Below are 24,802 nucleotides of genomic sequence, written 5' to 3'. Positions count from 1 at the left end.
TGGGCATAACTAATTTCGTCATACTATTATGCTGCGGAGATGTATAGCAAATGAAATGTAGTGCTAGGGTGTCCTCCAACAAGGAAATCACTGGTTCTAAACCACAATTGACGTCAGTAATTTGATTTGAACAATAGCTGTGAGCAATTGGGCCATGAGGTTCCGCCAAGTGTATGTTATTTAATTTTGGCGAATGCCTGAACTTTTTCTGAGCTGCAATATCGCATTATCGGGTCTCTTCTGCAGAGTGAAATAAAACCAGAGAACAAACAAACAAACAAACGAAGATGGATATTACATATAGCTCAGCATGTTTTTAAAGTCATTTCTTTTTCATACTCGTGTGTAGAGCCTAGTGTCGGTGCTCTGATAGTTCATCGGCGAGGACCTTTTTCAATTCACTTTACAACAGGCTGTCAATCAGACAAAAGACCCTTTAAGTCGTTAAGAAAAATGAGAATAAAAAGTTAGCACCGTGGTACCATTGTTGCATGATGGATCGAAGAAAGCCAATTTAATCATATTTGTGTAAAACTAGTTGTCTTGGAATTTTTTGCTGTGTTTGTATTTTCTGTTCCTGATTTGAATGCTGCAATCACCACCAATATCCCTAAAAGGGATAATTAATCCAGTGATTACGAGCAAGTCTTTTATTTGAAAACAGGCGATTCTTTTCGGATGGAAAGCAACAAAATATGGCTTAATCTGATATCTTTTGGAACCCTTTCCGAAACCCTTCGAGATTTTTTTTTTGATCTATTCGGACGCGAGAATGATGCTTATATGCTTATAAAGCGCTTACAGACCTAGATGATAATTTGAAAGACCTTCACGAAATATTGATGTTAGTCTTGGTATTGATAACTAACTTAGCATAAAGTTCATTCTTACCTTCAAGTCAGTTGATTCTTTGCGTTGGAACGAACAAATAGCTCTAACTTTTCTGACTTAAAACTTCTTAATTTATAACCCCAAACAGGAACTCTTTCAGCTTATTGTGTCTTTTGTTGTGGTCAGTTTTGAATGCCATTGAAATAATTGTTTGCCCCAGACAATGGTTTTTTATCGATCGATTCATCACACAGGGAAAATACTTGATTTGTCTGTAATTTTAGAAAAGGCGGCTCGTCAAAAAGGTTGCAGTTGAAATGATAACATTTGGCTTAATTTTATTTGCATTACCTTGCAGTTTTCGCATTCAAGATTACTTTAGAAGTCTGAGGTCCCAAAAGATGTTGACTTATATTTATTCTTGGTTTATACATTAATTAACTGTAGCTTTGATTTAATAATTGTTTGAGTTTTGTACGTGTGTGTCCTCCGACAAAGAATTATTATGCCATTATTACTATTAACTAAAGGTCTCTACCAAATTCCGCATTCATTGGTTAAAAAAAAACACAACGGTATTGTTAGTAATGAATACTCGGCCCTCAAGAGAAGGTAGAAGTTGAAGAAATATAACCTGAGCAATATTGACAAATGCTGCCGAGATCAGGTTTTTGTGAGAGGCACTTCAAGTCTGCAAACCCTTTTTTTCTGTATTGTACCCGCTAGTTTGGATATTTATCAAACAAGCTCTAACGACTACTTAACTAATTGTTTGAGCTTAGTGCATGGATGTCTTCCAACAAGGAACTCGTTAACTTTTAAGGGTCAATATTATTTTCCGCGTTTACGAGATCAATAAGCAGCTCTCAAGAGAATGTAAAATAAGGTCGAAGAATAATAACCAGAGAAATTACTGGTCAGTAAGGTAAAGAATTATGAAAGAGAATATTTGAATTTGGTGTGATGTTTTTCATTGCTTATAATGATCGCGGATGATTTATTCTTTCGATACTAATGCGTAAACAAGTGTTAAACAAGCTATTACGTTAGATGCTGACCTGCCCAATTTACCCTCATTGCCTTGCAGTTTTCGCATTCAAGATTACTTGAGGGATCTAAATTAAAGTCCCAAAAGATGTTGACTTAAATTTATTTTTGGGTCATACATCTATGATGTAGCTTTGATTTAATTAGTTTTTTGAGTTTAGTGCCTGCAGGTCCTTCAACAAGGAATTTTTCAGTTTTAATTTTTTTCATTGTCTTTATTACTATTACCTAAACGTCTCTACTAAATTCCGCATTCAAAGGTTAAAAATAAACACAACAGTGTTGTCAGTAATCAATACTCGGCTCTGAAGAGGAATTCGAAGAATTATAAACCGAGAAATATTAACAAATGCTGCCGAGATAAGGTTTTTGTGAGAGGCACTTCAAGTCTGCAATTTTTTTTCCTTTATTGTACCTGGTATTAGTTATTTATCGAACAAACTCTAACGACTAATTAAGTTGTTTGAGGTTATTACATGAATGTATTTTAACAAGGAACTAGTTAATTATGTTCAGGTCAATATTATTTTCCGTGTTTACGAGATCAAAAAATAAAACGCGGAAAAAATCAGCAAGATGTCAATAGGTGGCTCTCAAGAGAATGTAAAACAAGGTCAAAGAATTATTAATGGTAACCAGAGAAATTACTGGCAAATGAGGTGAAATAAAGGGTTTTACAAAGAGGCTGTTTTTGTCTGAAAACCCTTTTGTTCCTTTTACTTCTTCCGTTATCGTCAAACAAACCAGTGGTTATTTTACAAAATCTATCATAGAATTGTCGTGCGCTTTTTGGCCAGTTTAACTCATTGACTTCATTTTCCTTGTTTTTTAAGTCATAGTAAACCTCAATTGACGTATATGCGTATAAATTTGGTTTGAACATTAGCTGTGGGTGAGTATTCCTTGGGTGTGTTAACTTCTTTAGGCGACTGTCTTGACCTGTGACTGAACCGCAATATGTAAAAATGAAATGGGTTTGTTCTGAACTGCGAAATAAAGCAAAGAAGAATATAAACTACAGACGCAGGGTTTGATCCCAAAAATGTTATCTTTAGGTCAGTATAAATTCAAAGCCAGTTTATTTTTTAAACTCGTGAATGAAGCCGAGTGTCAACGCTCTCGTATATCATCGGAAATGACCCTTCACTGAGCGGGCAGTAATTTATTCATTTCATAATTAACAATTGGTTCATACGTTAGCGTGCTTTCATTGAGATGTGAAGCGCTTGGGAAGTTTGAAGAGCACGAAAGAAGCGTAAGAGTTGCTCGAGGCGTAGGCGTTATATGAAGCACACTCGCGCAATCGAATTTGATTACACAAATTTACTAGCTATGTTATAACAGGCTTTACACAAGTTAAAAAAACCTTTTTAGTCACTATGAAGAGCGGGAATAATAAGTTAGCATTGTGGTACCATTGTGAAGACAGCTAATATAATCTTGTTGGTTAAAACCCAGTGGTTCACGCATTTGTTGTTTTGTTCGCTTGTACAGTTCAATCAAGGTTCATCTGAACGCTGCAATCATCACCAATATCCTTAGAAGAGAAAATTTATCCCGGGATTACGATTAGGCTTTTATGTAAAAGACAACTGATTATTTACGAAAGGAATTGGAATAAAGTATAGTTTAATCTCATCTAGTAAAGAACCCGTTCCGAAACTTTTCGAAAAATTGTTCTGGTCTCTTTTGACGCGTAAAGGACGATGCTTACAGACGTAGAAGGTTTACAAACTCTTAGACGCTTACGGACTTAAAGGTTGACAAAAATATGAATTTTCATTTAAAATTGGAATTGATAACTATCACACAAAGTACATTCTTACATGCAAGACAACTTGATTCTTCGCAATGGAACAACCAGACAGCTCTAACTTAACTGGTTTAGAACTTCTTATTTCTTACCCCGGACAGCTTTCGTTGGACAGCTTTCTGAAATTGGTTAAAAGTACTCTTTCTTTCTCGATTGATATTGCTCAAGTCCAGACCAGACCATTAAAAACTTCGCTTGACTTCTACTAATAAGATGTTTGGCTGCAGAAAAATATAAAAACTTCTTGCACTTATTGATTTTCTTCGCCGAGGTGACTTCGAACTTTTAGCGATATTGCAAGCGTGACAGCCGATTATGCAAATTAGTTCATTGAGCAAACTCAGACCGTTTTATGCGAGTAGCTCAATCAATCTTAGATTTTAACCATTTTAAGTAGAAAATATAGTAGAAAATATAGTACACAGAGCTTTAAGACCACACCGATTAATACCTTAAACATTTTAAAAGGCCAAAATTTGACAAATTTTATTATCTCGTGACGAAAGACGTCAACAACAACGTATCGAATATCATAATTTGATTAGCGCTCGCAAACCCCTTTTTGAAAATTTGGCTTCTGTTATTTCATATTTGAGTTCTGATGGCTTACGCTATTCAAACCTGTATGAACATTTCAAAACCAAACTACAGGATTCTATTTAGTGTAACCGGCGATAACAGCACACATGAAATACACCGTGACCACTGTCACATAATTCAATTGTGTAATTATCCTCACTTGCTTCTCCCCTCTTAATAAAGCAGCGATAACATCGCCTTTTGGATCCGAATTCTGGTCGGCAGGAATAAGAGAAATTTTGTCTGCACACCTGTCTTTATGAAAGTTTCTATTCAGAACTCCAGGAGTTCTTGTGGAAAAGGACTCCGCAATTTTTGAGGAAATAAATTATTACGTTACGTGTGACCTCATTTTTCCAACAATTAGCTATATCTATACTGTAAAGTGCGTAATTGTATTAGCTGTAATTCATATGTCTCCTTCGGTACTGGTTTGTTTGGGATTAATAACACTAAATTCTTGAAGCGGTATTCGCCAAAAGAAGTCCTGTTTTCAGTCGCGTTCCTCAGAAACTTCGTTCGGAGACTCACGAGGAGTTTCCGGTTTGTTTAACTTGCCTCATAGTACTGACTCAATAAAGAGTCATCTCTGCTTAATCCATTTGTCAAAAGAGAGTTTCACAGAAGGAGAGCTTATCTTTGCAAGGGCTGGCCTGTTCGATGTAGAAGACTCAGTTATGGCAAAATGTGGGTCTGCGCAAAGCATAGGCACACTTATGGGAAGTTGTGAGATGCTGAAGAGTGTTCTTGAAGAAGTAAAAGGCGCTATTTCTGAGTACGCAATGCAATTGGGTAGGTTTCAAGCGGAAGACTATCTGTATGGAGCAAAAAATGCTGCCGCTAAGATCTTTGAATGGAGAGGGCATATCCTGAGAGCAAATTGTCGATACTTTGGAGGGAGATGAAGCATTTATAATAGTTGACTGGACAGTGAAGTTCATAGCGATGAAGTTCCGGGAAAAGCAAGCAGAATGGTTTCCCAAGAGGGAAATTAATTGGCATGTGAGTAGCGTTGTTGTAAGACTGGAGGAAAGCCTGGAAGTAACCTGATACGTACACCTTCTTAACAGCTGTACAAAAAGACTGGTTTTCAGTGCTGTCAGTCCTAGAAAATCTCTTTGTCACCATAAAGTTACGAAATTCAGGAATAAAAAGGCCTTTCTAAGATCGGATGAAGCAGGCTGCTATCACAAAAGTAAGCTGGTATCATCTCTACGAGGGCTCGGACATCAAGATTACCACTTTCAGCAACTTACACAAGAGGGCCTGCGCGTTTGGAGAGCGTTTAATGTTGGGCCTGGAAAGGTTATTCGGTAAAATTAAAATTGCAATTTTTCCACAGAAAAAATGACGGATCTGGTGGAGGAGATTCCATTTTTCCCCACTACTGCTCGACGAACTGCATCAGCAGGAGAAAGCAATGATGGCAACGACGTTCCTATCAATGCCCTGAACCTGGTTGCGATGAAGATTTTAAGACCCAGGCCGACCTTGACTTCCATATGAACTAGTTAGTTCATCATGTAAGTCCTGTGCCTGCGAGCATGACTTAAAGTCTTTATGACAAAGTGAAGAGGTAGTGGGTTCATTACTTTCAGCCATTGTCATTAGAGGGTGAAAGTTCGACTGAACTGGTTGCAGTGGCCACAGAACCCTTGACAAATACATCAAAGCTTCCCATGGGATGGGCTCTTCATAAGAGAGGTGCAAGTGAACGGCTTTCGCAAAACTTCAGGCAGTACTTGAAACAGAAATTTAATATCGGATGAGACACTGGCAGAAACCAAACCCAGAGAAAGTAGCAAAGGATATGCGAACTGCTTGCACAATAGATGGAGAGAGAATGTTCGATAGAACAGAGTGCTTATCCAACATACAGATTCAGGGTTTCTTCTCGAGATTGTGCCTTAAACAGCGATCGAAGATACAACAAGAATCGGATGATGCCACCGACGCAGACGACCACTTGATAGAAGCATCCACGTCTGATGTAGACGAAGGGTGTTTGAGAGAGGCGAGGAACACAGTAATGGATGAGATAGATTGAAACATCCAATCATGTTTGAATTCTATGATGTGTGCTCGTTGGCAAGAGAAGCAAGGTTGTCTAGTCTCAAAGTCAAGATGCTATGAGACATATGCGAACATTTTGAACTCGCATTCAAAATGCAAGATACAAATGCAGCACCTCTTGCAAGAATGGAGGAAATGATTTCGGAGTGCAGTTGTTATGCAATCTAGTTATAACGCCCAGCCGTTATGCGAATGCGATATCTTTTTTTACAAGAACTCTTCAAACTTATGAACAGAGACTGTTATGCAGACAGATGTGACGACCAAATATCGCCGGTTACACTAAATAGAATCCTGTAGTTTAATTTTGAAATGTTCATACAGGTTTGAATAGCGTAAGCCATCAGAACTCAAATATGAAATAACAGAAGCCAAATTTGTAAAAAAGAGTTTGCGAGCGCTAATCAAATTATGATATTCGATACGTTGTTGTTGACGTCTTTCGTCACGAGATAATAAAATTTGTCAAATTTTGGCCTTTTAAAATGCTTAAAGTATTAATCGGTGTGGTTTTAAAGCTCTGTCCTACTATATTTTCTACTTAAAATGGTTAAAATCTAAGATCTATTGAGCTACTCATATAAAACGGTCGGAGTTTGCTCAATGAAGTAATTTGCATAATCGGCTGTCACGCTAGCAATATCGCTAAAAGTTCGAAGTCACCTCGGCGAAGAAAATCAATAAGTGCAAGATATTTTTATATTTTTCTTCAGCCAAACATCTTATTAGCAGAAATAAAGCGGAGTTTTTAATAGTCTGGTCTGGACTTGAGCAATATCAATCGAGAAAGAAAGAGTACTTTTAACCAATTTCAGAAAGCTGTCCAACGAGTGTTTTTAAATAAATTATGACGAGCCTCTAAATAAACGAATATCAAAATTGAAATGCATTTTATACACCTTATATATCACACACTTTAAGAATACAAAATATTTTTTGTTGCATGCGGTGTGATACGAGGACAGGGCTATTCAACTTTTGAAATTTTCGATGTTGACTTTTGAGAGCTCTAAAAATTTTATTTTGAGGTATTTCCAGAAACTAATGTGGTTTTATTTACTTGTTACCAAAAATAGTTTATTGGGCAAAGTTTGAGGGAAAACTTTTTTCCGATGCGAAATGCCCTGGAGCGCTCTTACAGAGATCGCCTATTAAAAGTCTTAAACACGGGAAACATAATGATACTAAGAAGCATAATGTAATCGGATCCTTGTGTTTGCGCAAAGATTTTCGGGATCGCCACGTTGCAAACATCGCAAGTTGCTAGAAGGAAATGTAGAGCGAAAGGTTGTTTCGACGTCCAAAAGAACGAGTTTGGAGAGAGATCAACGCTTTTTCGCCGCACCGATTGGTTTTTGAGCAGCCACTTTTCTTCTCGAACTCTTTGGAGGATATTGTCAGGAAAAGCAAGAACACGGGAACTCCGGCAGAAACTGAAACCACATTCTTTGTTTCGTTGATTTTCCCCCTTTTTTCCCAGCTTACCACAAAGCAAAGCTGTTTTCCTTTTACCTTTTCTGCTATCACCAAACTCACGAAAAAGCTTTACCATGGCCATTTATGTAATGACAAGAAGGCTTTCTTAACTTTTTATCAGTGTATAGCTATCAGTAAATTTTCTGTTTCAATTTCTACCAGTGCAGTACGCATTCTCTGGGACAGTCAATGATACTGAATCTGACCGTGGATACTTTAAATTATCAGTCAGCAGTGATCTGAGGGGTGTTCAGTTCATTTGACACTTTATCTTTGTCTTGCGTGGGTAGGAAGCTGGTTGTTTGGGGAAACGTAAACATCAAATTCACGCGTTCATGAGATGACAAAAGAAAGAGATACAGTGTAACGCTTCATCGAATCGTCTGAATGATCGATTTTTATAAATAAAGTGGTAATGATGGTGTTTAAAAATTCTCAGAGTTTTCTTGTTACTTTGCTTGTTAATTTGCTTGTTTTTTGGTATAACATGCCGTGTATAAACCGTGGTTTCCTTCCACCGTAAAGCTAAAGTTCAAGACTTAAGGGGACTTTTTAAGGATTTCAGTAGTTCAATTTGAGAGAGAGAGATGAAAGAAAGAAAGTTATTAACCGTCTTTGTTTTTCCTCCTGTTGCCGTATGCGGAGAGTTTGGATTTCAACCTCTAACCCTATGGAAATTTCTATGGTAACATTAAAGCATTAAGGGAGCGGGAGATTTCTTGTGGTAAAGAGCATTTAAAAAATGTTATTTTTTTTATAAGTTGTGGTTTGCTGTAGGAAACAATAACTGCCTACAAACAAATTTAACATTTTCTGTAAAGTTGCTATTATTGGAACTATGGTCCTGAATCTTTGCGGACTATTCTTATGACTCGTAAGGTCCCACTCCCGCAGAAAACCACGATGAAAACTAATTCTGTTTTATTAACTGAGTTAATAATACAAATTGGCCACTGTAGAGAGTTTCTAAAGTTAATGTTTCGAGTTTTAACCCTTCGTCAGACAAAGGGCTGACGCTCGAAACTTCAGATTTAGCAACTCTTTAAGGTGACCAATTTACACTTATAGGAAAACAGAACATGATGAGCAAATAAGTCGCCTCTTTCGATAAATCCAGTGACTTGCTTGATCTGAATCGGACAACTATGGAGATTTTTTAAAATTTATTTTAGAATGATCTTTTTTGTAGGCGTCCAACGCGCCTTGTACTAGTCAACCAGACGTCAGTCAGCCGGTTGACACAAGATTATTTGTAGAAAGTAGAGTATGCATAACCGATTATCTATACTCTCGTTAGGAGCTGCTTGGGCCGGGGTTGTTGGCTGTTAGGTAGACAAGAATTTCCTATGTTTGCCTACAAGCTACAGGCACGCCAGTGCTTCGCCGAATCGTCTTTTTTGTCTTTTTTTCGTGAATGAATTGACAGTAATCGTCAACCTTTTTGCGTCATTCACATTTCCATCAACGAATGATCTATTCAGGTTTATCTTAGGTCACTTTTTAAACGATAGAAGAAAGTGACTGTAAGTAAATGGCATTGAGTCAAATGAGTGTTTGATAAGTTATGAGTGTTTGTTTCTTTGTTTGCTGTGCCGTGCTGGCACCTATAAATATTGCCTCTCTCTCACCGCAATTTATTGTTAAATGAGGCAATTTTACGAGACGCCTAGGAAATTAGTGGGGATCCCACCGAGTAAAAATAGATAAGTCCTGATTGGCGTTAGTTCTTCTATAACCCAGGACTGTTTCTTAAGTAAAATGAGCTAGTTTTAGACTAGTGGAGATTTATTGTTATACTATTATTAAGTCATGATGACTGAAAAAGAGCGAACTTTATTTTTCGTTTATATGCCGGTGGAGTAGGGCAAAAGTTAAACCGTAAAACTACAACAACTTTCTATGGTTCCCAAGTCAATCACATCTTCCGCCATCTTCCGCCATCAACGCGTTCAACAAACGAGTTGGTTGACTAACCAAAACGTTTTGCATGAATCAATTTTTTTTTCCAGCGGCTAATTGCGGCTTCTCTTCTTAACCTCTTCCAGAAAGGAATCGTCAATTTCTTTTATTTGAAACTTACTGTTGATAACCACTTATTGAGTCCATACTAAAATAACCATATCCAACAGAGCCCATTACAGTAATTATTGCCTTAAGTATTAAATGATTATTCGTCTGCGATCATAGAATCACTTAGTCAACCTCGTCTTTCCTTTGGCTGTTCATGACATTTGCTCTTAATAACATCAGTCTGGTGTTAACTTAGAATTAATCATGAAAAGGTAACACGCGGAACAATTTTAAAAATATACTCGTTATTAGTTGCTTAGTTTGACGGTCGATCATAGCTGTTTTGAAGGTATTTTGGGGGTCGTCAATCTAAGACACACTTAACTCAGTTTTGTTTTCCATAGCCTTTGCATTTCTCGTTTTACATTCTGTAGGGGGTTCTGCTACCGCTGTCATAAATTATTGCAGACTTTTCAATCTCATGGCTCTTAATATTTTGATTCGAGGGCGAATGTTCTTATGGCGGGCAAGATTTTCATGCCTCAGCCTACGGGTACGGTGACGCTTCACCACCTCGTCTTTTCATGAATGAATTGGTAGTAATCGTCAAACTGTAGTTTGACAACGTGAAGAAAATTTACGTTACACAAAGTAATAAGGGCTTTCCAAACGTTTGGTTTACATGTATCACTGATGAAATTAACGCGAAATTTTCGAAACAGCATTTTTAACTCAATTGATAAAGAAGAACGGACAGATAGTGACTAATGAGCTATGAGCAGATGAGGTTTTGTCATTGAAATAAAGGTGCTGTAAACAATGGCGTGAAATAGCGTGATTTCAATTAAAAAATTAAGAAGCGTTAAATTAACGCGATTTTTTTTAAAATTGTGTCGACAAAGTGCGTCGTTAACTTCTTGTAATAAAGTACTTCATGTGAAAAACTGACGAGAGGTTATGTAACCTTGTTACGGTAAGAATGTTCAGTCCAGTCATTTTTCCAAGTTTAATTTCAGCGTAATATGCGTTTATAGCCATCGACGATGTCTTTCCATGCATGAACAACTTTGTCGAATTATGAATACTCCAATGTATGTGGAATCATATCAACTTGTCAGCGAATTAATGCGGCCGAAGTGAAAAAAATTTAACAAAAGATAAGATGAGAAAAAGTGGGTTAAAAAGTTTCGTCAAATGTTTCTGTGGATGGAACTCCATACCAGTCGGTGTCTCTCTTAGAGGAGTCAGCCATCAAACTGTTGAGAAAAAGGAGAGAAAATCAGACAATAAGGTGTTTAAATAAAATGAAAATTATATGAACTATTTTGAGCTTAAGTGGTGATTGATGTCGTGACTTTCATTTTTTTATTCATCGTGGCCATCATTCGTTTGAATATAGTTTGGTCGTCAGTAATTAGCCGAAGATTAGCTCAATCCTCTCTCGAAATTAATAAATATGAAGTTACTCTCAGGAGGATGAAATATATTGCCGCCTGAATATCTCTAAAGTCAACCGTAAAGAAATAAAGGCATTTCGGTACTTGTGTCAACATAATTTCCATGGTTAATTTCCCCGAGTTCTACCCACCGATGGATTGAACTGAAATGTAATGTCAATCTTTATCAGATCAACCGACTCTGCGGAAAAGAGGGGCTTTTTCTTTTTCAAACCTTGCTTCATAGTGACTGAGTGCGAGTAACAAATGTTTCAAACTAAGCTTTTCTTACCGTTGAGTCGGACATTTGAAGCCTGGTCTAAACACATTGAGGTTCATGTCAGGTAGCTTATCGCAACTGACAAATATCCTTGATTGTTCCAATGCCTTCCTTGTAACAGCGGGGATGTCTTCAGCATTGTTACAGATTATCTTTGCAAGATTAACCCTCCTTATCTCTTGAAGTTGACAAGACGTGAAAGCTGTTTTGTCGGTGTGCAAGGCAGAGTTTGGAGCGTTTTCATGCCAGAAACGATCACCTACCCGGAGGCGTTTAAATTGTTCGGCTATTATACATTGGAAGGTCGGCCCGAGAACTCCTCCGTCTGAATCCACAGGTTCGAGCACTCCTTTTAAATGTGAGAATGAAGAAGTTAGTAAATTAATTTTTGCCATCTGTGAGGGACATTTTACATATTTGTAAGATTATTTAGAGGCTTATCGTGGCAAGGCAAAACCTACCTCCAAGATTCTTATGTGGGAGTGCCCTTCACCGGAAGTGAGAATTTGGGACAAATCTAACTATTCAAGTACTACGTAATAAACTGTAGCCTTTTATAGATGGATTCACGGCCGAGGGAGATGATAACTCGGGCTAAATGCCTGTTCTCAACCAGTCCTTTGAATCTGGTTGAAACGACTCGATATTAGAGTTGAGGCAATGAGACAGCGAAAGTATCAGACTACCTTTGACTTGGTCCCTTGTTTGCTCGGTTGAGAGCGCTTAGAAGCTGAGTGTTACAGGTTTCGACCCCAAAATCTTAAACTTTAAGATCATTTAAACGGTTAAATGATATGTTCTTATATATTGTATCCTTTAAGAGTATTTTCGTTTCAAAGAATCTCACACACATCCAAAAGAAAGCTGTAGCCAGCTGAACAAGCTGACCAATGCGAGAAATCAGTTGTCCTAAAGATTCCTAATGTTAGCACTGATTGCACATAAAATAATATTTTACTCAGTTACATACCTCCAGTGAAAAGATCGATATCATGAACCGATTGGTACTGGGATCTCAGCTTGTTTATGTCGTTTGGATCAAAGCCAGCTCTTCTCAGATCATCAAACGTTTTCACCTTTGCACTAATTTGGCACTCTGGGCGGTTGCGATATGTCGTGTATGAAGCAACGCCACGACTACGTCCTCTTTGGATGTTTATGGATATAAGATCAGACAAGTCACCCTCACCTCGAAACAGATTTTCTTGCACGGAACTTGAAAATCGCCTGTAAGAAAACGATCCCAGCAAAACGATGTTTACTCAGACGCACTTAAACAGGATTTCTTCCTCATAAACAATGTACAATTCTTATCACTACTATATAACAATTATGTTTTCACTTACCCGTCCATTTTTGCAGCGGGACTTTTAAGCAAACCTCTAAAGATGGAATCAACACCCCCATTACACTTGTCATATAAGTATGTCGGGTTGCCGAAGTCCAGTACTGGGATTGGCGAAAATTCCGCTTTGTTACAGTGGTGTTGAAAGCCATCTTGGGTGAAACGCATGAACTCCTCTTGAACCAAACTGTGACCAAACCGGAATGCAGCCACAGAGAATGATGCAGACATTTGAGCATTGATACGTGGGTCGTAACCGTTGAAGAACTTGGTTCCTTTCAACAACTTGAGGTTATTTCTTTTGATCTGAGCAGAATTTTAAAGGAAACAATAGAGATTATTTGTCTGTCAGTATCTACGTCAGTTTCAAGGAAAGTAGCGTGTAAAGAAACGAGCTTTCTTTCAGCACGACGGACAGCCACAGAGCAACATCCACAGCCACACAGCAACATCTATCTGGGCATTTGCAATCGAATTTGATCATTACTTTGTTTGTCACTCTGAGCGTGGGCACTCATTGACTCGTTATGTGAGACAGGCAAAGTAAATGATGCAATGGTCGCTGATGAGGAGTTTCTCATTCCCAGAAATTCATGCCGGGTGTCGTCACTAAACAACGTCTGCAAAACCTTCTGTGATTATTTTCAGCATTTAACATAAAGAGGATCCTGCCTGATTTTCGACAAAAAGGTTCGATGGGAAACCTCGGAGTGAGTAACTTTTCTTACCGTTTTAGGGCTCAGAATTAGTGGCAGGAACTCGTTGTATGTTATAAATTGTAGCACTGCTCCAATAATTTTCCTTGTTTCTTGGTATATTTGCTCGCCATCCCATGGTGTCATCTCACCAAAATACGTCGCGATTCGATTGTGCTCCCTAGTAATGATGGTATGAACGGAAATGAGAGCTGCAGAACGAAGAAAAAAAGATGTTCAAAACACGTAAAAACAATGTTGACTCCTTTTATTGCTAGGCATAGGCGTATCACATTCATCTTTATTCCATCCACGAAAACAAAATTCAATTATACTCACAAGAAGAATACTGACATGACAGATAACAACATACATATTGATTGGATGGTTTTATTCTATTAAGTGAATCTTGCGTAATGGCTGGCACAGACTAGTATTTTTACCTGGGTTTTCGTTAACGCGCTCGTCTCCCGCTACAAAGCAAGGTCTATTTGGATCTTTCGAAACACAAAACTGATCAGGCAGCTGTGCAGGCAACAAACTCTTCATAGGGCAACCGTGACGGGGTTCCAGAATCCTCAGTAAGCCATTCGAGGCTCGTAAGTTATTTTCCTCCTCCTCAGTCGAACCGTACACGTTAGATGCATCGATGTACGCTGTTAGCGTGTTGCGGTGCTCTCGCGGAGTCAGTTTGCACATGGTGTTCGGCATATGAGGTGCATCTCTTTCCAGCTGAAAGAAGGTAACGCCTCTGTCTCGGAAGGTAGCATCATCAGAGGGAACTTCAATGTTGATGCATTCTATGTTTGAGTTGCTCGACTCACAGTTTATGCTTTGTGTCTCTGCTAGCGTAAAATCGTGATCCATGAACTGCCCCCAGCTCATAGTCAGGTGAGTCAGTCTTGGGGAATCAGGATTTGTGCGGGCTGCATTACTGCCGTGAACAAAACGACTAACGTTCCTTGCGTTTGGCAATTCGTCTCCACTGAGAGCTCTGCGAAGTGTCGAAATCCCATCTCCATATGCAGGTGGCACCAGACGTCTGAATGGAGTAAGGATTGATCCAAAACGGGGATTATCCAGGTTATTGCAGGTTCCATTGATTTCCCTGAACCGGGAATTCTTGTCACACCTTATTCTCTCTCCTTCTGTGTAGTTGAACGCGTGCGCCAAGGTCAGTATCTTTAATTTGCATTGCTTGACTTTCCTTTTACTGTAAGCGAAAAAAAAAAGGGGAAAAAAGATAAATGAAGCGTTATCCTTAAACCAGGATGATGTTATATCTTCATCCTTGTGTAACAAGGGTCTTTAGCCATAGGCATGTTTTCTTTTTACTCTCGGCTGAAAATGGAGGAAATTATATTCTTACTGCTTGGTCTCATAATACTTGTGGAATTTAGCTTAAAACTAATTAGAAAGTAGGCTTTGCAAGCTGTGCTCAACCGGCTATGCTATAAATATAAGAAACTTGTCTCTTAACACTGCCATAAATACATTTAGCCGACTGTCTTCACGCTTACCTTGTCAAAGACGCAGGTAAGGCCAAACGATTCCAAATCACCGGATCCTTACAGAGTTTCGCCAGCGCGCAAGCGCTGCAAGCTTCGCTCTGTTTGGCCTTCAACCACGTTAGAGCGTCTACCGTTGATTTTTTTCCATGTTGCAATGCCTGGAAGAATTTTCGAAGAGCGTGTTGCTGGTCTTTCTTTTTTTCCAATATTAGTCTGTAAGGTACCTTCTTTAGGGCTTCCATCCAACACGAGTAGTTCTGAGCTTCGAATGCAGCTTTGATCTCAGGTGCAACCTTTTGGACAACAATGTCCTCAACCTGTCTCATGTCCAGATTGTTACCAATGTCCATGTTGGGATCCATATAGTTCATTTCATTTAACTCTAGAAGTTCGCTTTTCATGTCTTCTAGAGTTTCAGTTTCGTCCGGGTAGAGGTCGTCGATGACGTAAGATGACGTCAGACTCATGATCAAGATGAGAACAAAACCATTAAGGATAAAAACGGCCATGATGGCTAAGGAATTCAACAAGGGACAAAATTTTTATAAGAAATTGCTTGTTAATCATTAGCGTGGAAATGCAGTTTAAAATGATGCTTATCAATCAAAATAGCATGTCTCAAGGCTTTTTCTTCTTCTCGGGATAGTACGCGTACTTTAAAAACTGTCAAGGGTGAAAATCGATATTGCCTCTTTGCGAGTATGATGTATTTTATTAGAAACTGGATCATTGGTAATGCTATTTAGTGGTTTCATTGGCTTAGCCATCACAGGGTTATGAGGCTTAATACCGTGCGCGCAGTATTTGACAGTTTCTCGATAGATATGTGAAATGCCATGAAGACGGGTTAAACCAGAAGTGTTTTTGTACATCGTAAAGTTCCATTTGTTTTTACAAGGTAAATTTGATAAGATTTTATCATCAAATATTATATTTGGGGTTGTTTTTATAAAAAAATTATTCCACTCGAGCTTGTTGTACATGAGATGACTATAGCCAACTCGGACCTGCGCGCCTAGTTGGCTATCTATCATCTTATATCCAATACATCCATGTCACTTTTTGATAGTTTCATTGGTTAGAATTTCCTTTTTGCGATGTTCAGGACACGCAATAGCAGGGTAAATTCGAGTAAATAACTTAAAGCCTAGTTCCCTGAGACTTTCCTGGCGTCTGAATTGAATAGCAATCTCAAGGTGTAATAATAATTTGTACATCCATGTCACTTTTTTATAGTTTCATTGGTTATAATTTCTTTTTTGCAATGTTCAGGACACGCAATAGCAGAGTAAATTCGAGTAAATAACTTAAAGCCTAGTTCCCTGATACTTTTGTGGCGTCTGAATTGAATAGCATTCTCGATGTGTTAAATGGGAGAATGAAGAAATGTAAAATGGTTTCCGTGTTTACGTAGCCTGATGTAAACACGCGGGAGGTTGGGAGAACACGAGATAAGCGTAGGAAACCACGACGCGAAGCTTTCCAGCATATCGAGGCTATGTAAACACGGAAACCATTTTACATTTCTTTTATAAAATAACTAATGAAAGAGCCTCTTCTTGCAACGAAGGAAAGCGACGTGCTTGTCGTTGTTGTTCATTTGGCTTTTTGGTCGTTTCTTGAATACTGGGAAAATTAAACTCCAAAGAAAAATTAGGAAAATCTTTTTCTTCCATTACTGTACTCAAAACAAACTTAAAGAAACTGAGTTACTGCTAAATAAATAGCAGGGAAAACTCCGCGAGAAGATTCAATATGAAAACCGTGTTTACATACGCTCATGTAAAATGGTTTTATGGCCAATCAGAGCGCGCGTACTATTTGAATTATTCTATAATAAAAGTTATTTGGCATGCTTGATATTGAATATCAACTTTTGTAGCACTAAAGGTCAGACGATAGTCTGCCACTAGAATAGCAGTCACACATCAAAATTCCCCTCCACCAAAATTTTTAGTTACACATACGATTTTCACCCAGAAATAACCCCTACAATCATGCTTTAAAAGTATTGCAAAATACTTAATATGCACTCAGGTTCTTAAAAAGACTCTGAAAGGATTTACGTGTTGCAGTATAATAATATTGTTCGTTTAAGCAAAAATTCAAGTGTCGTTGCTTAAAGAGTTTCCAGTATTAGGCATGTTTAAGTTAATTGTGAATTCTTTTGTCTGCTGTTGATATTTGTTGTGCTTTAAAAAGGATTAATTATCATAATGAACTAATAATAACAAGAAACAAGGAAAATTAGAGTACGAAATTTTGACTTTTTTGTAGCTTACAGATCTACAAAAACGATTTTTTTTCCCACAGAAATGAAAAAAAAAAACGCTTTGTTAGTTAATAATTTGGTTAATTCTATCGAGAATTGTTTCTTTTTTCTCTGGTCAGTTCCTTTAGTTAAAAAATCAGTCATGTGTGGTTGTCTTAATTCGTTTGGCACGGCTCTTAATGTTTTTTTTAAGCAAAAAGGAAGATTATTCTGGTCAAGTGGGCGTATTTTAAATGAAACGACCTCTAGCAAAACTTGGGAACAGAACCCGGTTCGATCTAAGCCAAAGTTTGAAATACGATGAACAAGACGAAATATCGGACATTCAGTGAAGAGAAGGGCAACAAAACCTATCTGCAACAAAACCTTTCCAAAATCTGTTCAAATCCTTTGCCAATTGTGCTGTGAATTTCATATTAAATGAAATAATAGTGTGTGATTTGCCCGCGGATTTTATATGCCATACAAAATTTCTCGAGAAAACTTTTCCTCAGACACATAAGCTTGCTGAACGATTTACAGTTGTTTAATTTTCAAGAGCAAAATTAGGAACGAAATTGGCCCAATCAGATTCCACCAGGCTTAATGCCATAGCTTTAAATTTTTATTTTGATTATTACGTTGTTAAAAATAGTTTACGTATATCGTCACTGTGGACATTTATCTTTAAGAAAATAACTTAATGAAGATAACGAATTACCCAGTTATCAAACTGTGCTTTTGGAACAATTGGATTTAGTTTGTGGAAAAATAAATGGCTCAATACGCGAATGTACACGCTCAAGTCTGCAGGAAATAAAATGATTAAGTCTTGAACAAAAAAAAAACGGTATTTTCGAATGTTTGAAAGTAATTCTTACCTGAATTGGATAACTCTTCTTATCTTGCATTCGAATGAACAGCTTTGTGAAGTTAGTGATTTTATAGCACGAACCCGGAACTTACATTTTTAGACATGAACTGCACTCCAAAGTTGTATTGTTTCTGTCCCTTAGATCTTATCGTGAAAGAACAATGAGGCGTAAGCAGACGCAAATTTTTCTGCACGCAAGCTGTTTCAAGTGGATCTCTTCCTCTCCGTCACTCGAAAGTGGCACTTCTGCTGCTGCGTGACACTTTTGATAACTTCCATATGAACTCAGTGGGGAGCAACTAAAGGTAGCAAACACATTTATATCATAACTCTGAGCACCGTGTAGCATTAAGCCTGTTTTCTTGAAAATCTGTAGCATTGCGCCTACAACTTTCACGTGTCCATAATTCCCTAAAAATGGAATAGAGGAAGTTGTGCTCGGAAAGCGGAAATTATTCGTTAAACACTTGGGCTGAGTTTGACTTGTGTTAATTTAAAAGGAATGAAAACTGAAAAATTTCGATGCACGTTGGTAACTCTTGGTTTTACCCATTTACCGCTCCTAACCTGGTCAGAAAGCACCAATAATAGGCGAGGGAGAAGGCGGCTTTAAGTACAAAGATTAGAAAGTAAAGGTTGCGTTTTTTGCTTGTGCGAGTTGTCCAAGTGATATTAGGTGAGGTTTTCGCGATACTTGGTAGCAGTATCATTTTAGCGAGGGAAGCCTCTTTTTCTGATTACTTAATGCGTTTTTGGTGATAATACACTAATTATAAAGTATTGGCCAATGTATAATACCGTCATAAAGCATTATTAACAACTGAAGGTTGGAGTAAAATGCTCATTTAAAGTGAAAGTGAAATAAGAACATAACTTTGTTCGCCAGCAGATATCACGAGGAACTGAGTACTTACATTCATAACGACGAAAAAAGGTCGAATCTACTAAACAAAAATAGAAACATTAGAGATACAACTCGCTGTCTTCAATTCTTGACACAATTTTTCGTAGTCTTAAGTCAACGAACGGGGCAATTGTTAATCGGTCACTGATTTCACACCTCACCCTGCCCAAGACAAATGACTTGGGAGCGTGACTCATTCCACTCACGAACTCTCCATTCAGGAATATTGTATGTTATATGATTACGTACATTACTAGATTTTCGTCAACGTCCATATTCAACTTCCTCCTTAGATTGTTTGTCGTTTCATCTTCAACGTCAACTCTAAAAATTGAAAGTACGCATTTTTTTTTGGTTTGAAATAAACTTTTTGTCGGCCCAAAATTCGCCGGTGTAAACAGTTGTCATGGACATCACAAAATATCGTTTCGTAGTTTTTACCATATCGGTTCATTATATCCTTTACTTAACTGTGGCCGAATGTAAAGGCTGCAACCGCGAATCCATTAGATATGGAGGGGTTGGTAGGGTTGTTGTAACCTGTATAGAATCCCTCGTCCAATAATTTGAGTTCATGTTTCTCAATCTGAGGAAACAGTAGCAATAGTTGGTTACGCCCGCACTAATTGGGCGTCGAGTGTTTTTGGAACGAATTGGTCCGCGAAATTATAGCCTTGAAAGCGTTGAAAACTTGGAAAAAACTGAGTACCTCAAAATTCAGCAATCTTCCTGGTCATTGGCAGAACTTCGATGGAAAGGCAATTTACCACACGCACGTAGCCTTAGCCTAAACTTTTAAGTTAAATAGCGTAATTATTTTGTTAGTCTTTATTTTGTTTACTATAATTTCTGGCCGTTCACCCGCGCGGCAGATTACCCGAACTGACGGATTTTAAACCTTATTCAGTACATAAACTTCATAAATCTCGTTTTTTTTTCGGTCTATGTATGTAAAATTTAAAAGTCAGAAAAATGTTAACGTATATATATACACTGTATTACGGTCGTTGAGCTAGCCAATAATCTGATGACTAACGGCGAACTTTGCATTAGTTTAATGGGAGAGTTTTCAGATAGCCGCTGACATGCACAATGACTTAAATAGTGCGTTTGCGTCGATATATTGAAGACCTTATGGTAGCCACTAACAGAATGACTTTCACTCACGAAAAGTGGTTCTGTATTCCCTCATTTCCCACTTACCCTAAGGCACAGAGATTGAAACTAGAAACTAGACAGTATAGAATGACGAAAGTTAAAATGACTAATCGAAAAAATTACATTAATTTATGGGTCACAGATCACTAGGTCGGAAGAGTTTCCTTTCTTGAAATGTGGAGAATAATGCAAGAGATGTTCGAACCCCAGAAATTCGTATGTTTAGTCGCTTATATAAAGAACATTGAGGAAAGAGTCGTAACTGGAAGCTAGAGAGAAATTTTTCATGTTTAGACGGCATCTTTCCAAAAAGGCCTAAGGTTATTGTTGAGATTATCAAGTTATACTCACAATTTTCCGATCTAAAATCTCTGGTAGATACTCGCTGTACGTAATGTGCTGATGCAGGGCTACCACAATTTTCCTAGTCTCGTAAAAAAGTTTATCATCTTTCCATTTTGGATTTATTGATTTTAGTTCTTTAGCAACGCGATTGTGTTCTCTAACCATCAGAGTATGAATTGCCTCTAAACCTTTACAAAGAAAAATTAGAGTAAGTGTGAAATTCACGTACAATTTATATTGGCTACACATAAATTGGTCATAAACTGACCAATCGGGCATAAATTTGATAGTCTTGTCGAGAGAAAATTACAACAAAATGACTTGGATAGCTAGAAAAAATTGCAGAAGATCCAAATGTCGGATGATCGATCTAAATTTTATCTGCCATACACGTCTTAGGTGGAAACTGGTAACTTATAAAGTTAAAAATTGGATTCGTTATTATTTTCAAAATCCGTTCAGACATAGCGACTGGGCTCCTTTCGTACTTTGCGTTTTTTTCTCTAAGCTGTATACAGTTTACCTGCATTGACGTCAACGCTGCCATCTCTCGCCTTGAAGCACGGTCGGCTCTCCAGGTCCTCACTGCGACAAAAATCCCGTTGATGGTGGAAACAGGCCATGGGATAAGGGACCACTGGGGTGTGGGATCTCCTTCAAAAGGCCTGCATCCTTTACAATATCCTTCAGCGACTAAAGAGTCTTCTCGTTCACGCCATATACTTGAGAGGCATCTATGAAGGCACTTAAAATATTGGTGTGATATCGTGGTGCGGCCAGGTCACTTCTGGGAGCAGGGACGTCCTTTTTCAGAGCAATGCAGCTGACACCAAGTTTGGGGAAGGGGGGATCGTCAGCTGGGATGAAAATACCGTAGCATTCTTTTGTCAAATTGTGGCATGAATTTTTTAACAACTGGTCACTTGGTGGGCGGTTAGAGTAATGTCATGGTCCAAATATTGCCCTGTGTAGAACATAGGATATAAAAGGAACAACTATGGTTAATTGTCAGCACGTTCCATTTTGCAATGCAGATGGGGCAACTATTGGTACCAGAGAGTAATTTAGTACTATCATCTGAGCTGAATATGTAAATTGGCCACCGTAAACAGTTTCAAAGCCGTCGTTTCGAGCGTTAGCCCTTCGTCAGAGCGAATGACGAGGGGCTAACGCTCGAAACGTCAGCTTTTTAACTCTTCATGGTGGCCAATTTACGTTATCAACTCAGTTGATGATACTAAATTACCTTGTTACACTCTTTCACCGACGCAGCACCACACTTTCTTTAGAAAATTACTCCCTTTATTCATAGGTACCTATGGGTCTTTACATAGAAGGATATCATGTGAACCATCTGCTCTGCTCAGTGCTGGGTAAATTTGGACTGCGAACTTTCCCTTTTCTTGAGCTCTCGAAACCGGGTTGCGTGAAGGTTGGATCATCATTACCATCCAGCGGTCGAAATTCTAAAAAACTTTTCCTCAACGGAGGAGTGCGTATTAAGGTGATTCTTCAGAAGCAAAATTTATTGAACAATTCTTTTAAAACTTTCCTTAAATGTTCCTCATCAATGTCTGCTTCGAAAACTACGGTAAAAAAGATAGGTCACCGTGCTCGTTTAGGAGATGTTGTGGGCGAAACTTACCCGATTTATGCCTGTACTGGCACTAATCAGCGCGTCATTTCATCGGTTCACGGTACATTTTGATTCAGCTGGAAGCAAGGGTTTTTAAAGTATCACTTTAAAAAACTTGATCGGTAAAAAGTCAGAGCATATGGAACAATTTTATTTATAATTTGTGAGAAAATCATGAAAATTTAAACAACATCGACTCAAAACGTTCCTCGAGTTGTTCCTTTCAAAGTCATAATTTGCATCCTCGGGCCTCGTGACGCTTTTAGCTTTATCTTTTTTTCCCTTCGAACAAGTTTTCATTAATTTCCCCAGTTTAAATGGAATAAATTGTACACAAAAATTATGCAAAAAAGTAGGTGACACTTACTAAGCTATCAATCTTTCACCATCGTCATTTCACCATCATCATTTCACACTAACATGTACTGGCGAATCACATGAAACAGATCCTGAATACTAAGTATACTTTCCTCCGAGATGTTGACTCTATAAAAATGACTTTCTACCTTAAATTTCTAACATTTGCGGCTGAGATCGGACAAAAAAAAAAAAGATCAGTCCGGGTCATAACCATTTCTGGATACTTGATGACGTCACCAACATGGATGTCGTAGTGGGACCTCGAGGAAACTCACTCATTACTTTATTCGAGCCCTAGCGACTTCGTTCCCTACCCATATCCCATGAAACCTTGCAAAATTACAGAAGACAAGCAATTACACAATTGAAAAGTCGGGTGGAGGTCGGTTGGTTTGATTCCTAAAAAAAATCTTTTAAAAAACTAGAATAAATTTGCTTCTAATTTGTCAAAATTCCAATCGAGTGCACGAGGTTTTTGCTCAAGTGCACGAATGTTGAAAGTCTGTTAGTGTGCAAACTACCAGACGGATTCCTTTGTTCAGATCCATCGGAGTATCGTGTAAACAATAAATTTTAACCATACGTTGTGGCCGGCCAATTTAAAGTAAAAGGACAATTATTTATCGGACCTTTATAAGCCTACATTGTGAATTTCAGATCAAGCCAACAGCATGGATGAACACATTCAGTATCTCGAGACACTTTGTCGTCTTTGTGGCACAAATCTGCCACTGGGACAGTGCTACAAACAAAGAATCTTTTAAATCGGAGCTCTGGATGAAATTTCGAATCAATGTCGATCTTGACATCAGAGAGATTCATTCAGCCAAGGCGAATGCACACTAAAAAATAATTTCAGGAAATCACGGATCTAACACATAAATGTGATTATCCGGCGATAAAGTTCTCCTTCGGGCAAACATAAAACAAAGAGGTATTCGTTCACTGAGCTCTCACATCTTTAGGTATCGTATCCGGGAAATGTGCGATAAGAGCGGCATGAAGATGAAAATAAAGAAATGTCTCTGTTACAGCATTCCGGAAACAAAGGTTGGAGTTTAACTACACGAACTGATGAGAGTGAAATTTTCGTCTAAAACCACAAGGGACTTGTCTGTAATTGTGAAACTCGTTTAGAAACACCGCTCGTGCTTTCACATTTTGCAGTGATTACCTAAACAAACTTTCTATACAGGGTGTTCAAATCAAAAGGTAATTGTAAAGGACATATTATTGCTGACTAAAAGCTGTAGGACCGAATTTGTAGTGTTCTGAGACCTGGATTGTCCCGCGAATCGATCAATAGCGCGCAAAATACCTTGTATGATTCTCTTGCATTGAATTCGATCATGTGTATTCGTCTTAATATAGATTGTGACTACTTGCTTTTATTTTATCCCACTCATGTATTTATTGGCGTTTATTTTCCAGGTATCATAATTTCAAGATCAAAGCTCCACGTGGAACACCGCTTGTTATTCAAAGTGAAGACGACAACACGTATGACTCGCATGCACTGACTTGTCTTCTTCCACGAGAAATGGAACGCATTCCAGAGGCTCTAAGAGAAGTCCAGATTTTCAGCAAATCGCAGAGAAAGACATACACTTTAGGAGATGTCAAAGGGCAGCAGATCGGCACGGTTCAGCACTTTCTAAACATACAGCTGCATGCTTTGCTCCGATGTGGCAAAATAACTAGGATTGAAAGGTAAGTTACTGTTTTCTTGCTTTAATATTACTTTTTCGTAAAGGGTTGATAGACTGAAATTGATAATGTCTATTTAAAAATGGGAGAGAAGCAAGGTATTGTCTTTCCTCGACCTATACTGCAGAGAAATGAAATTGTCCCGATTCCGCGATCTCACACCTCACTCGTCCCAATTGTTATCAGTGCGCGTTATTTGGTTCAACCTTATTTAATTGGTTTTCTTGTAACCCAAAAAGGGAAATCAACGGAGAACGGACAGTAACATCAAGGCCAAGCTCTACCCAGAAGTTCTCCGGATACAAACAGGCTGGCGGAGGAGCTTTTATTCCTGTGACGCTCTTGGTGGAAGGACCACAGCGTTACAAAGAATTTGTGCTAGAAAGAATCCGCTTTGCTCTTCCAGAATGCGAGAATGTCGAGGACATGCATGTTGAATGTTTGAAATAAACGAATATTTTTAATAGTATC

At 38.2% G+C, this 24,802-nt stretch overlaps 3 protein-coding genes across 4 annotated transcripts in view; 1 reads left to right on the top strand and 2 right to left on the bottom strand.

Moving 5' to 3' along the window:
- LOC131780993 (peroxidasin homolog pxn-2) overlaps positions 1–1,006 on the bottom strand; it is a 7,650-nt gene extending 6,644 nt beyond the window's left edge. Inside the window, exon 1 of one of the 2 annotated variants that reach the window (XM_059097632.2) lies at positions 892–1,006. The gene's annotated coding sequence lies outside the window, so the exon portion shown is untranslated. The remainder of the gene's footprint in view (positions 1–891) is intronic. The other variant, XM_066162057.1, reaches the window with a different exon arrangement.
- LOC136278896 (uncharacterized) overlaps positions 1–24,802 on the top strand; it is a 26,150-nt gene extending 1,348 nt beyond the window's left edge. The window contains exons 2-3 of the mRNA XM_066162062.1: positions 24,056–24,334; positions 24,571–24,802. Of these exons, the coding sequence (XP_066018159.1) occupies positions 24,056–24,334; positions 24,571–24,781 (490 nt within the window). The 3' untranslated portion in view covers positions 24,782–24,802. The remainder of the gene's footprint in view (positions 1–24,055; positions 24,335–24,570) is intronic.
- LOC131781037 (peroxidasin homolog pxn-2) lies at positions 9,667–18,354 on the bottom strand. Its single transcript, XM_059097680.2, has 8 exons — positions 18,229–18,354; positions 15,106–15,610; positions 14,029–14,798; positions 13,619–13,797; positions 12,892–13,196; positions 12,516–12,772; positions 11,558–11,894; positions 9,667–11,085 (listed from the first exon to the last, which is right to left on the bottom strand). Exons 2-8 carry the CDS (start codon positions 15,603–15,605, stop codon positions 11,007–11,009), a joined length of 2,427 nt encoding a protein of 808 aa, XP_058953663.2. The 5' UTR covers positions 15,606–15,610; positions 18,229–18,354; the 3' UTR covers positions 9,667–11,006.

This window comes from Pocillopora verrucosa, chromosome 2 (genome assembly GCF_036669915.1).
Source record: "Pocillopora verrucosa isolate sample1 chromosome 2, ASM3666991v2, whole genome shotgun sequence".
Classification (NCBI taxonomy): domain Eukaryota; kingdom Metazoa; phylum Cnidaria; class Anthozoa; order Scleractinia; family Pocilloporidae; genus Pocillopora; species Pocillopora verrucosa.
The sequence above is the reverse complement of the archived record's forward strand: the minus strand, read 5'-3'. Positions and strand labels throughout refer to the sequence as shown.